This window comes from Eleutherodactylus coqui, chromosome 5 (assembly GCF_035609145.1).
Source record: "Eleutherodactylus coqui strain aEleCoq1 chromosome 5, aEleCoq1.hap1, whole genome shotgun sequence".
Lineage (NCBI taxonomy): Eukaryota > Metazoa > Chordata > Amphibia > Anura > Eleutherodactylidae > Eleutherodactylus > Eleutherodactylus coqui.
The window spans coordinates 214,761,139-214,776,475 of record NC_089841.1 but is presented as its reverse complement, the minus strand read 5'-3'; the positions used below and the strand labels follow the sequence as shown (position 1 = coordinate 214,776,475).

Here is a 15,337-nt window from a genome sequence, read left to right as displayed (position 1 = left end):
GGCGTGTATTACGCGTGCGGACATTCTAAGATATTGCATGGCAATTGGCAGCATGCAGCAAGTACGCAATGACATTGCTTACATGCTGCGTGCCGCTTTGCGAGTGGCATGTAGTGAATACAACGTCCCAATACGACAATTAAGAAGCGTTGACATGGGCCACTCAGCAGAATACTAATCACTCACTGCTGCTGCCTGTATCTACTGACTCTACCCACCCCCACCAAGGGTACCTTTACACGGGACATATGTGCCCGACAGCCATCCCATGGGCTACCACCTGACTATCGCTACTGTGCTTTACAAAGGAGTGATAGTCGTTCAGGTGACTAGATCTGGAGCGACTGGGGGTCATTCCAGCTGCTAGCCTCCATCCACAGTAGACAGGAATTGCTCAAACATTGGCTGGCTCTGGTTTACGTGGCCCAAAATTTGCTTGATGTTTAGTTCTGCTAAAAACCAAGCAAGTCCGACAGGCAAGCGATTTCTCACTCAGTGCCCTGTTGGTCGCCATATATACATGGGACGATAATCGCCCCATGTAAAGGTACCTCAAGATGTGGGAGCAGGGGCAATGGAAGGGTCACAGGCAGCACTATTTCTAAATGAGGCCATATAGAAGGAAGTTTTACTAATAAAGGGCCCATAATGCACTATTCCTATTTGGGGCATACAGTAGACATTATTACTAATAAGGGGTGCAGAGGGCATTATTAGTATTTAGGGCACAAATGGAACACTATTACTAATTATGGTACAAAGTGGGCTCCATAACCAATGGCAGTGACACAGAGGGCACTATTATCTTTTGGAACACAGAGGGGCGCTATTATCAATTGGGGACAAAAAGGTGGCACTATTATTCAGTGGGTGCAGAGAGGAGTTGTGATTGGAAGAAGATATCACAGTTGTCAGAAAAAAAGAAGAAAAACAAAAACTGACAATCCTTATCAGAGAGGATGCCACCTGTGATCACTGAAGGTAACTCCACCATCATCACTATCACTGTGTAGAACTGCCACTGACTATTATTTGCTGACTGCATTATTTACAGAGATACTAGAGCTGGGCCATTGTATCTTGGTCCGGTGTGTTATAAAGGTTGTTATATACACCATTTTGGGCGGAGGGACAAATCTGAGTTTTGTTATGGGGCCCCAACATATAATAGCTGCTGTCATCCTAGACAGAAGAACTCATGTGTTGCTCAAAGGGGGTGGTCCATGGGTAGCTGGCGCAGAGCCTAACGCTACACTGCTCTGAACTGCGTAACATTAGACTCCACCCATATCCATAGTCCTGCCCCAACCTTGCCCAAATTCTTCTCCTGGCTGCACATGGATTCTGTTAGTGTACCATTAGGTTCCCCCCTATCTAGTCTACACATGGAATCTCTCATCCTAGGACACATTTCCACAGGCTGCACTGACAGCAAACATTTTATACCATTCGTGAATACTTCCTTTACATACATAGCAGACCTGGTGTGGCTCCATGGTCACACTTACAAACACCGAGAAGTATGCCCACAGTCTCTATGGTGGCTTCTTAAGGGGGAGTGAGCTGCACACTGATTGGCTGAAGGGCTAGGTATAAAAGACAGGCTCTGGTGTGACTCAGCACTTTTACAGAGTGCATGAAGGAAAGAGACTCAGTCAGTGAGAGCTGCAGCAGAGCTGACCAGTGGCTGGACTTTGTCATGTGACCTTTCGGAATGTTATTGCCATAATATACATGGATATATATGCATGGGTATTTAACCCCTTACATTTCCACCCCACTTAACATTTGTAGTAATAAACAAATGACTCCACAGCAAACAAAATCTGTTCAGTTGTGTGGCTCTATGGGGCACCTCTCTTTGTGAGAGTGAAGTATGTTGATTTCTGAGACTCTCTGGAGGTACAATTTGAACTGTCGCTTCTTTCTCCCGAGGAGCTGGATCTACTCTAGATTTGCAAGGCCTCAACTTGTTTCAGTGTAGTGTCATTGAAAGTCCTTCCTTATTTTCCTTAAAGTTTGACTTTATACACAGGGCCATATGGGAAGACTCTCTGTATTACTATATACGTGGTAGATTCCCAACAGTCATCCAGTTTCCCTTTTGGTCGCTTGGCTTGTACCAGGACCCATTTACCCATCTTAAGTGGGGTTTCTTGCACTGGAGACTTACTGACATGGTTTTTGTGCAAGCATTTATTTGTATGTTAGGCTGAAAAAAGACATAAGTTCATCCAGTTCAGCTTATTTCCTTGCCAATGTTGATTCAGAGGAAAGCAAAAAAAACCCATGATGAGGTAGAAGCCAATTTCCACATTTAAAGAAAAATTTTCTTCCTGACTCCAATCTGGCAATCAGAATAATCCCCAAATCACGAACCCTTCTAAAGTAATCAGTGATTATAAAGTGTAATATTATAACGCTCAAGAAAGGCGACACCAAAGGCTATTAATGGCAAGACTGCAACTGTTGGTAGTCTACGCAGTTGATTCTTTACGCGCTTTCAGTGGGAAGATGAGAGAATCCCGGAATAGCTGAATGACTTACAGGAGATTTTGATCAGCATTCCATCTCAGCTCTCAGCGAGATCGATCAGATCCTCAGTCACCAATTCATTATAACTCTAAAAAAGTGCAGGCTTGTGGCAGACCTTGCACGAGAGGATCCTTATCAATGCTACCCTGAGTTCCGATCAAGTCCAGGCTGAGACAGTAGCCTAAGGATAACAATTATGGTCCATCTGTGATCCATTAGCAAACTTTTGAGTTAGAAAAGTTGCAGAGGAAGGAAGAAATTTGGGAAAACATAATCAGGCTGAGAGGGTACACACATACATGGGGAAGGCACTTGTTATTTGTATAGAGGCAACTTATTCCGCAGCGTTTTCAGGTTATTTGTTTACTACCCCCCCAGCAAGCTGGGTGCTCATTTTACCGACCTTGGAAGGATGGAAGGCTGAGTCAACCTTGAGCCAGGAACCTGAACCAAACGGGGATTGAACCTGCAACCTTCAGGTCATGAGTGAGAGCTTAGGACTGCATTTCTGCTGCCTTAACACTCTGCACTACATGAGGCCCATGGCACAATCTACACAAGTATAGGGAGAAAAGGAAACAGCTGAGAACACTGCTGAGCTGTTAATGTATTTCCTATAAATTGCAATGGAGCATGCAGGTACTTCCTATGCTGCATACATCTCCTCCCAAATAATAAAGAAGATCATGGGACATATGTAAATGATGGCAGCTTATAAACCTCCAATAGAAGATATTGACTTATATGAGGGTGGGTGGATAGTCCTTCTCAAAGGAACAGTTGCAGGCCTAAACAGGTTAAAATACAGTAATAAACTATACTTTTCCTTTTCTTCACATGAGAATTAGCACAACATGCTTGATGGTTTACAAACCCCATATACAGCACAAAAGCCTAAAGGGGTATTTCCAGAATTCACCTTTATCACCAATCCACATATGCTATGGATAGTTAAGAAATGTAAATTCTGGGAATATTCCTTTAACACTTGCAATGCACTCTAGATGGCGCTGTTCCAACTTGAACGATCTTTAAAACACAACAGCTTGAATTGTCTCTCAGGTCCCTGTAGACTTTACATTGGCCTCAACCAGCATTGACTTCAGAGAAACCTCAGGACAGGGCTTGTCAGAGATTTAGCCACAACTCAACTTTATAACCCCACTTTTCATACACAACCAGGAGGGGAGCTACTATTACTTATGGCCCTGTTCCTAGGAGCCCGTGCCAACCCAACCCTCCTACCAGGGGTGTATCACCCATGTGTCGGGTGATGTTAAAATATTTTTCTTATTTATGATGTTCTAAAACATTGTTGTTATTACACTAAATGTACAGAAATACTATTATTCTATAAACACCTGCTATATATTGCTACAATTTCCTTATGTAATAGCAGACTGGCTACTTACTGTATAGAACCAGAATTTAACAATTGGTGCGTTGTAGAATTCATATATTTTTCTGCCCAGTGGTATGAGCCGATGCCGTGTATGTTCCTCTTCCTCCTTCTTTCTCGCGGTATCACCGTTGCCTCTTGCCAGCATTGCCTATAAAGTGGAGCACTATTATCTGGTTGTACAATACAAAGTTTAAAGAGCAATCTTCCTCTTTACATGAAACATTCACTGCTGAAATCACGAGAATAGAAATCCTGCGTCTTGCGCCCACATATAGAGTACTTTGTTAGTGCGGGTAAAAGGAAACACATTTGCAATGTCAATGTCAAATCGTATAACAGAAAAATGGTACAGATTAATTGTAGGGAGTGTACCGATATAGACAGTATCACACCCGGTATGAGAAATAGATCACACAATTGACATCTATCTAAAAACGATTATGAATATGCTGTAAAGTGTATGTTACCTACTTACAAATGGTTTCGCATATGTAAGGCCGGATTCATATCTGCGTTGGAATCTCCGGTCAGAAGTTCCGCCACAGATCTGATTCAAAATACCGCCTGTAGCAAATGGACCTCATTATAGTCAATGGAGTCCATTCGGCGTTGTTCGGTTCCATCCTGAGTCATTTGGCCATGGGATTCCCCTTTCCTGCTCCCCGACCGGTGCAGGAAAGGGGAACCCCGAAGGCAGGTGTGAAACCGCCCTAAGAAATCCTCTAGAATTGTTTGCACGAAGTCATAGAGTATCTCACATGTACCACATATGCCTTATAGCAGTTTGCACTATCAACACCATACCTACTCAACTGAAAGGCTCTCTGTTTTTCCCTGCTGGTCAAAAGCAGTTTTACATTTTTTCTACAGTTCCGAAACCTATATATAAAATCTATTAAAGATGCCAGAGCATTTGGTTAAAGTGTCTCACTTAAAGGGGTTGTCCAATTATAAACTATTTATGATCTAGTCTTGTACAGGGGTGGACATACCACCTGGGGGTCAAGGCTACCAGGGTAGGCAGGGCAGTCAGGCCACACTAAAAAAACTGACTATATTCCCCTATGTTGCTACCCTGGCATCTATAGTCAGCACCATTCTTCTCTGACTTCCCTGCTGGCTTGTGTGATCATGTGATATATACATACATAAATAGGGACAATTATACTATTACAGGCCCTGGGGCCATAAATAATATTATTACAGACTTTGGGGCCATTACAGGCATTATTACTGGCTATGGGAATTAAGGGCAATTATTACAGACTAAGAGCATTAGTAGTTCCTAGAGGCAAAAGAGGGATTATTACTGACTGAAGGCCAAAAGGACATTGTTATTAAGTAGGAGCACTGTTACTGTGGGGAGGTCATTATAAGCAACACTTAATGTGTGCGGCCTACAGGGGGCACAATGATGGAGACATGGGGTGGAGGGGAGTTTTACTATTGGGCTCAAATTGTTCCACTACATGTGTAGTGTATATATAATCTTTTGGCGGGGCCTATGCATATTCTTTACACAGCGGCCCTGGGCAATCTGTGTCTGCCCCTGCTTATGTAGATATGTATGAGTATATGAGTGCCCATGCCTGCATACATGTGCCTAATTTCATGTATATTACGGAAAATCCCTGCAATATTAGTATTTTAATGACATACGAATATCATAGCGGAAAGTTTTGAGATGCCCACTAGGGGGAGCTTCACATAGACGTATTTGTACCATGCATTGCGCAAAGAGAAAAGAGCCCATTAATGTCAATAGGTTCATTCTCATTAATTTTTTGCGTGCATTTCAGGCGCACACAAAAGTACTTGCTCTATCTTTTTGCATATTTGCACACCAAAGTGCCCCATAGAAGTCTATATGAGGTGCGAAAATGCGCAATACACTGCACAATTCCTTGAATAATAGAACACATCTAGACCTCATTAGGCTAAGTAGCCTTTTAAATCAGATGGGGGGGGGGGTCATGCATACATATGAACAGACCCTAGTACAGTACTATGCATCAATGCATGCGCAAATCAACTATGTTCACTGCACAAATAGGTTTGCACATATGCTTATCTGAAGCCGCCCTCATAGCTGCAGAGTAGAGCTGCTGCGAGAGTAGTTAATGTAGAGTAACTCTCATCATGAAGAACTTGACCCAACCATGTATTATAGAACTTTGGAAGAGATGTAGTCACATCAGAGCTTCCTACTGTAATAGCAACTAAATATCATGGATTCCAACAGCCAGACCACCGGGGATCATCTCAAAAACGTAAACTGGACTCACTGAGTTTAAGAACAGTACATGGAGAATAGGCATCGTTTGCATACCTCCTGCACTACTACCTACAGAAAGTCCCAAAGTGCAAGCAGTTAACTACACCTTATGTTCTCAAGGTATTGTTCTATCTTCCTTATTTGCATATTTCCCAGAGGAGCATGGATTGCCTTATAAGTCTCCTCACTCGTCTTCTAGGTGCTCTCCCTAAGGAGAAACGATACCCCTTTTGACCCACATCTCTAGGACTCTCACTAGGGAAGCAAGAAACCTACTGCACACTGATGAGGGGCAATCACCAGAACAGCTGTCCGTGTATGGTTATTCTGGCTTTGGCTCACAATTCCCAGTAATTCTTATAAGGCTTGTCTAAAGAGTCTGCAATTGATTTGCAGGAATGCTGCCTTCGTATTGTTGGCGCTGTAGAGGTATTGTTCCATCTTCCTTATCTACAAATACTTAAGTGTAACATGCAGCGTAGAAGGCATTAGAACTCCCAAAGGATTTCCGTTAACATGCATGAGGCCGCATGCCAATACATAAGTGATAATAGCACTTGACACCTCTGTAGAACCACTATTTCTGCATATTCCTATAGGAACATATACAAAGTGATGCAATCCTGGTGCGGGCGGCTGCTGCTGGATTCAGTTTGATTTGCTCTATAAACTTTGGATTAGATCTGTCATGATGTTTTTGTCTTTTGACAGCTTTTCCTGCCTGTTTCGGTTTGTTGTGCCGCCTGTGATCAGTGTAGGATAATATTAATCATTACTTTGTAATTGAACAATTTCAGAGTAAACATTGATTCTATTTTTTTTTCTTCAATTTTGCACCGAATGAAAATCCTGACAAGTATTATTCTACAAAAATGAGCTTTGTGCTGAGCTGAAAGGGGTCCATGCATTTCATTAATTTTAATTACCGCCTGACACATACTTAGTATTGCGGAATTTAAATTGTAAATGAGCCTGGGACTTCTTTGCAGTATTGTCCTGATTTCCACCTTCTTTGCCGCTTCTTGTTTTTAGATTTAATTTCAGTGTTAGTTTGTAAAATATGGAAGCAAGAAAAAACCTTCAGGGCTTGTCCACGTTTCACTCTTTTTATGCATTTAGTTAGAGAATAGGAAATCATACAGCTTTCTAATATACTGTTCATGGATTTAAAATTCGGCTCACACTTTTTTTTTTTACACCCTTCTGCACAGTCAAATAGTAAAGTCCATGGACCAGTCATTCCAGACTAAACACAGCAATAGTTGTGTGACCCATATCTTATCATGTGACCCCTGACATTCAACTGACACCAATCAGGTGTCATGGTGCCGCTAGGGCCAATTAGCTCTCAGTGCATGCATGGGTCCCGTGTGATGTCACAGCATTAGTGCCAGATCGCATGATGCGTCTGCCTGTTACTGTATGGATAGGCTGACTGGCTATCGTTACCTCTTTTAGGGTGTTTTTTTCCAGTGCCTCTGTACAGAAGACGCTGGTAATACTTTTGTATCCTGGTCTTGTGTTGGTACTTGGTGGTTTTGGTGATTGACGTCCTGTGCATGACTTTTTGGACTCTGGAACTCTGACTATGATTTTTTGCATGTTCCTCTGGTACCGACTATATTCTCTCTAGGACTCTGACCTTGGACTTGGTTTTCAGACACTCTTTTGTCTTTTCCCTTTGGTACTGCGTTTTTGTCTTTTTCTGCTCTTTCCTTCTGCATTTCCCTCTCCCATATTACACTTAGGGATGTTTAGGGGATCTAGTTAGACTCCACCCATGGGTCACCCTTTTCAGGGTAGGTGCTCCACTTCCTTTTCAGGTCCAATTAGGGCAGATCCAGGGAAAGGTTCCAGTCTCCCCTTCTGTTTCTAGCTCTGTCTGTGATACTGTTTTGTATGTCTAGCACCCAGTTACCTCCTGTGTTTTACATGTTCAGCCTGTTTCTTCACTCAGTTTCCTTGTCTGGTGTTTGGTTGACATGAGGTATCAATAAAAAGTGGACAACCCCTTTAACAATTGCAGAGAACTATTAAGCTCATCAACTACAGAACTAAAGTTTGGGAAAAATGAATTTAGCTTGGGAATTTTAAAATATGAGAATATCAGAATCTTTGAACATTTAGAGCAGTTTTGAAGCTCTCTTGAAATAATACCTTTCAATTAAGATCAGTCAGACAGTAGGTACTATGTGGGCACAGTACGCAATAATGTGTATTTTTACACAATACTATTTGTATCTTGGCTATTTGTCAAACTCTCTGGACAACTATTTGAGCAAAGTATAGCTGTAATTTGGCAAAATGTAATGTTCTCTGGACACTGTTTCAAAATATGTGGAGATTACTTTAGCTGGTACACTATAGGGCTGTATTATACATGATTTGGCTCTATGTAAATTGTTCCCAGCAAGAGAAACCAAGTAATCTTGTAGATATGATACCTTTTAATGGCTAACAAAAATACATGATGCTATAGCGAGCTTTCAAACCTCTCAGGGATAATGAAATAGATCCAAAGAGGTATGTATATATATATATATATATATATATATATATATATATATATATATATATATATATACACGCACACATACTTATGACACAGCAAAGACATGGATGTGAGTTCAGAGACCATAAAATCTTCAAATCTCATTAGTGGATTATTTAAGTATGTATTCATGTCTCTACTCATCCTGTTGCGGTATTCCTTTATGTACAAATTAATCATATCCATGTCTGTGCCTTGTCATAAGTATGTGTGTATATATATATATATATATATATATATTGTAACAGGGTAAGAGGAATGGTCTGGAGGGGAAGGTATGTGTCACAGAGGTTATTAGCCTCTGTGAGGTAGTCCGGTCCTCTTTCACTCCAGGCCAGATCTTACCACCTGTCCAGCATGCCATTTAAGGAGACAGGTGGAAGGTAGAAGGAGGTGTGTGCGCCTGGGAGATACAGGCTGCATTTACTCTGTGACTTCCACTGTGAACAGAGAGAGGCGCTGTGGACGAGGCGCTACCTGGTTGCAGCAGGACCCCTGGAGGGGATACCCCTGCCCTTGGACTAGAGCCTGAGAGATTGAAGGCAGAAGGACCAGCTGCGCTCTGGACATCCACAGGTCTGTGCACCTCCATGGACTTGTATGGTCTCCTCAGCTGAGGACGTACCTGTGTCACCTCCGGACTGAGGAGGGTTAAACCTAAACAGAGACTCTTTTGTTTTTGCTATCATTTACCATTTATCTGGAGACCCAGTTATTTATGTTTCTGTTAAAGACTGTATAAATAAACATAACAAAAAGAAAAGTGACGGTTTGGAGTGCTCTGTAACCCCCGCTGTGCTACAATATATATATACATACATGCCTCTTCAGATCTATTTCATTATGCCTGAGGAAGAACCCTGAGGGGTTAGCCATTAAAAGCTATTATATCTACAAGATTACTTGGCTTCTCTTACTGAGAACAATCACATTTTGCACTACTGGCTAACACATACCAAACCTTTTTCATTGGCTCTATGTAGGCATAGTATGGCACTATATGGACACTATATGGCTCTATGTTGGCACAGTATAGTATTATGTAGACATAGTGGACACGGTTTGGATCTATGTGAGCAAGCAATAGCTGTGTTATGACATAGTATGATGTTCTCTTGGCGCTGGCACTTTATGGACAACAATTTGGCACTACATGTGCACAGTTTCACACCTACTATATTTGATGTGGGACGCTGTTTGTTGTGTCACATTTATGTATGCTTTACTACAAGTTCACAGAATGTGACATGCAAAGGCATATTTGTATACATCAGTGTGTATGCATGAAACTTTTGTGTGAACTCCTACTGTACCATCACAATATCCTATGCATGTCGTGCCCCTGGTTTGTACTACTTAACACAGTTGCTTCATATTGGAATTTTTATGCCATTCTTTGGGTGGTTTCACATCTGCATTGGACCTCAGGTTGGAGGATGCAGCGCTTTTTCTTCCGGCAAAAAGACGGGCAACTGAGCAGAAACTGAACGGACCCCATTATAGTAAATGAGATCCGTTGGGCGCTGTTCGGTTCCATCCTAAGACGGAGCTGTTCAGCCATGGGGATTCCCCATTCCTGCCCCCCTGAACAGAGCAGGAATCGAAACCCCCCGATGCGGCCTTACAGTAATTACCCTACAGAACTCATTTCGAGCATTTTATTCTTAACGAGATAAATTCAGCAAGGCAATTACAAATGCCAGGGCTTCAAGCAAACAACGCCTGCTGATATCTTGGTATGAAGATATGGCTAGAGTTACATTAATTATTCAAAATGTCTTGCTGATCAAGCTTTATCTGAACATATTCATATTCTGTTTTGCAAAAGTAGTAATTACATCTAGTTCTTATATGGTGACGGATGGGAAAAAGATAAGGATATGTAATGAATTGATTAATACTACCAGAACACTGGGGAGGGAAGTGAAGGAATGGTACAGGGAATTAAGGCAGTTATCCATCCTGCTCACCCTCTGGTAAGGACCTTGGGTTTCCAAGTACTTACAGCATCTAATTTTGTCTTGAAGTCCACCATTCTTTCTTGAAATGTTTCCTCAGGTGGGCGATTCCACACCCTCACCACTCCCTGTGTAAAAAAGTTGGGTTTTAAACTGCCCATCCCTTTAGGTTATACTTCCTTTATGTAGATCTTGAAATAATTGTCAATACCTCCACTTCTAGAATAATGTAATTTTGTCTGGGGGGGTTAGATGTTTAACAACAGAGGTCATTGAAATCTAGATTGGGGGTATGATATCATTGATAAGAATACAAGATGTATACACTGGTCAGGCTGTCGGGAAATGCTACGTCATTGAAAGTCATTTACAAACTAGGGAATTGTTCTGTTGAAATTATACAAAATATATAATCTCATCATCAAATGTCTAAAATGTTGCAAAAACGCCATTTCAATGCATGAAGGGGAATGAATTTAAGACACAGACAGTAAAGGATTCATTATTAGAAGCATACAAGACAATCTGCTTGGCAAAGGATATTCGTAGACTTCAACGTGTTCAAGGAGAGAAGTGAGGGACTGAGCAGGATGGTTAAGTGTGGATGAGATGGGACAAGTAAGACGACTGAACATGCTGCATGTTGCAAAGTTTACCTTGAGTAACACTTTATTAAATGCCTAGGAAAGATGTACTCTATACAAAGATCTGCTTTGAATAGCCCATTCATACCGTTAGCTCCATGTCATCATCTTCTTTGTCTTTTACAGTCTTGTCGGGCTCGTCCACTTCCTTCTCCTGCAGGTCTATTTCATTCGCCTGGGACATGTATGGCATCTCGTCTTTGTTTTTGAACTCTAGACTAAGAATTGAAGGAGGAAGTAGAATTCCTAGAATCACCTAAAAGAAGAGACATGATAATAGTAAGGAAGACGTTGAACAGGTATTCTACATTAAACCATTCACATTAAAGGACTTGTCCAGCTTTAAAGGGGGTTTGTCATTAAAAAAAAAAAAATCAATACTCACCTATTCCTCCCCAGGCAGTTTTCTTACTGCATCTTGTCCTCGCTGATCTTCTCCAATCCCCCTTTCACCTCACCTCCAGCCGGCTGGATCCTCTTCTTTTTGTTATGGAGCGACCATTTTCGTCATTCTTTCTCCTGCAGTTCAGTGTAGGATAATGTCACTAGGAAGGAATGCCGATCTATTGCCGAGACTGCGCATGCACTCTGTCTCAGCAATAGCTCGGCACTCCCTGCTAGGCTGTGAATACTACATCACTAGTGACATAGTGTACATTGCCCTGCAGGAAGGAGAATGCTGGCAATGGATAATAATAATAAACTATTTGTATAGCGTCAACATATTCCGCAGTGCTTCGTCACCGGAAGAAGAATTGGCCAGCTGGAGGTTACGTGACCCAGGGGGACTGCAGGAGCCAGGAGAAGATCAGCGGGGAGAAGATGCAGTAAGAAGACTGACGGGGGAGGAATAGGTAAGTATAGAATTTTTGTTTTCTAATGACAGAATCCCTTTAAGGTATTCCTTGCCTATTCTCAGAATAGGTCAGCAATAGTAGATTGGTGGAGGTTTACCGGCGGGGAACCCTGCTGATCAGCTATTTGCCAGGCTTGTGCACTGAGCTGATTACTGATGCAGACAGCTCTGTTCCCACTGCGGAGGCGAGGCTTGGTATTACAAGCAAAGCTCCTATTCACTTCAAGGGTTGACAAACTCCCATAAATCTACTACTGATCTCCTGAGGATAGGCCATGAGTATTTTAAACCTCCTTAAGATATTAAAGAGTGAGGGCATCAGTGTTCCAAAGAAATGAGCAACAAAGATCAAAAATTCATTGATTTGCATCATATTTAAGCACGCTGATAAATGCAGGTGGTGAATTTATTGTTGTCACACCAGGCCATGATGACTGAGGGTCTTCAAGGCTCTCTTGTCCACATAAAAAGACACCAGATCTAGAACTGGCAGGGAATCTTGGTAAAGATCTGCTGCAGTAATGATGCCCAGGAACTTTAAGTTATGCCTTTTCTTTGAGGCAGTGAATAAGGCCGCTCTCACACAAGCGGTTTTTACAGTGTTTTAGCGGGTGTTTGAAATGCCCGCTAGAAAAAAAGCTATACTGGGCCTCCATTGATTTCAATGGGGATTCTCAGAGGAGCGTTTTAGCTCGACATTTCAAAGGCCGCTCTCAAAAAATGTTGTCTGTTCTACATTAGTGTGTCTCGGAGCTTTTTAACACATCACATCACTCATTGCGATGATGGGGTGCGTTAAAAACGCTGTTGAAACGTTTTAAAATGCCATTCAAAAACGCTGTAAAATGTTGCATTTTACAAATGTCCGTGTGAAAATGGCCTTAGAGTTTGCATATTCGATACTTATGACGTTTCACTTAAAAGGAATGTATCACCTATATTTTATCACTAATTAAAGCTTGACAGTGACACATTTTCCACTTTTCAAATCCGTTTTTACTTTCTGATTGTAGATTTGCTTATTCTGTTGTCTACTCATGACTATGTGGACGGCCATCTGCCTTCTTTACAGCAGTCTTATGGACCATTCACACAATGGACAATATCTGTTCCATTGGCTTCTATAGGAGACTATTCTAGTCATGCTCTGCAACATATATAGAGGTCACTGTGCGGGGAGGAGAAGTAGATGAGATGTGACCATGGCCAATTGTTAATGGTGGATCTGGTGTTACTTATATGCAGTAGAAGAGTTATCTTTCAGTGTAATCCTGCCTGTGATGTTAGCGAGGTGACAAAAAGAACGTTCTTGAAAATATATTTAATGTAAAATTCTAATTTAAACAATAGCCCATTTTCTGATGATGCAATTGCTGAAACAGTTTTCGTAATTTGTGATTGTTCTCAGTTAGAGAAACCGAGTAATCTTGAAGATATGATACCTTTTAATGGCTAACAAAAATACATGATATTACAGCGAGCTTTTGGGGATATCTCACCCCCTTCGTCAGGCTAATGAATGAAACTAGTTTGGATGGCACATAATTATAACATACAGATGCAGAGGGGAGGAGAGGAGAACACATTCCTGTTGATCTAAATAAATGTTCACACGCAGAAATTTGGGACTGTTTCGCACTCAAAACTTAAAACAACATACAAACAGAGCGAAGACATACATCGTAAATCAGTCCACTGAGCTCAGGACAGTTTTATGATGTGTCCTATCTCTCCTTCAACCTGCACATGGAGGTGCATTATAACATTATGTTATAATTATGTGCCATCCAAAGTAGTTTTATTCATTAGCCTGACGAAGGGGGCGAGATATCCCTGAAAGCTTGCTGTAACATCATGTATTTTTGTTAGCCATTAAAAGGTATTATATCTACAAGATTACCTGGCTTCTCTCACTGAGAACAAACACATTGCTCTTTTTTAGTTTTCGTATTTGCACACAACCCCTTTTAATAGTGCAATGGGGCTATTCCTCAGATGTGGTGTGTGCACGAATTCTTGAAGCAGCACAACTCCCATTTTCTATTGGATTTATACAATCTAGTCAATTGTTCACCTAAATTAAATCACTTGATTTTAAACAAGTAAGAAAAGACAAAAGAAAGTGCCGTTGTATAAAGTGCAGTAACTAGAGATGAGCGAGCCTACTCGATAAGGTCAGTTACTCAAGCGAGCATCGCTCTTCTCGAGTAACTGCCCTCTCATCCGAGCATGCTCGGGGGAGCAGCGGGAGGTGGCAGGGGAGAGCGGAGGAGAGCGGGGGGGAGATGGAGAGAGATCTTTTTCTGTGGCTTTTAGCTATACTAGTGAAAGAACTCACAAGACAGCAAGGACCCTTGGCGTGGGCTTGTGAGCTTGTGTATTTTGGCCCAAAAATTAACCAATACCTCATATGTATTGGTAATTCTACCTGCCTTTCTGTATTAGTACATTTGTAAGCAATTGGCCACTTTATCTAATCTGATGTTGTTCGGTGCCTGAGTTCCCCTTTCTTTTAGCATCGCGGCAATATCAGAATTTTGCTCATGAGATGTCAGAGCGTCAGCGCTGCTTTTTCTTGCAAAAACATCTTTGCCGCTTGTGATTTTCTCACGAGATAAACAAGAGGATTCTCTAATGTTAAAAACGCATTGCATCGCACAAAAATCGTAAGTTCATGCTTTGCGATGTGATAAAAAAGTTGGCTCTAAAGGAAAAAAATGCAGAAAGATAGGAGATGCCACAATTTTCTTTCCACACAACACTGCATGAGCGAAAACATCGCAAATGTGAAGGAAAGCGTTGAAAAGCATGGGTTCAAAATTCAGCGTTTTCCCATCGCACTAAGGCCCGTGTGAAACCAGCCTTAGTTTGGTCTGTTTGTTGCTCTGTGTCCGGTTTTAAATCTATATCCTTCCCGTTAGCTTTAATTATATTACAAACATCTAGGTCGCTGTTCACACGAACAGCACTAATGTAACACCTTCCATGAGGAGGAAAGGGGGAACTCAAAATGCAATGCCCAGTTGTTGTTTTTTTCTACATTTCCAGGAGGAATAACGTAGGAACAGCATAATACAGAGAACTGAGAAGATTATGTCAAGTGGAATACAAGAAGA

At 41.6% G+C, this 15,337-nt stretch overlaps 1 protein-coding gene across 4 annotated transcripts in view; it reads right to left on the bottom strand.

Annotated features, from left to right (window-relative positions):
* The window catches only part of TRPM3 (transient receptor potential cation channel subfamily M member 3), a 591,964-nt gene that overhangs the window by 67,459 nt on the left and 509,168 nt on the right, over positions 1 to 15,337 (bottom strand). For all 4 annotated transcript variants that reach the window (XM_066604176.1, XM_066604177.1, XM_066604178.1 and 1 more), the window contains 2 exons: positions 11,454 to 11,621; positions 3,948 to 4,085 (listed from right to left, as the gene is read on the bottom strand). In XM_066604176.1, coding sequence (XP_066460273.1) covers positions 3,948 to 4,085; positions 11,454 to 11,621 — 306 coding nt within the window. The remainder of the gene's footprint in view (positions 1 to 3,947; positions 4,086 to 11,453; positions 11,622 to 15,337) is intronic.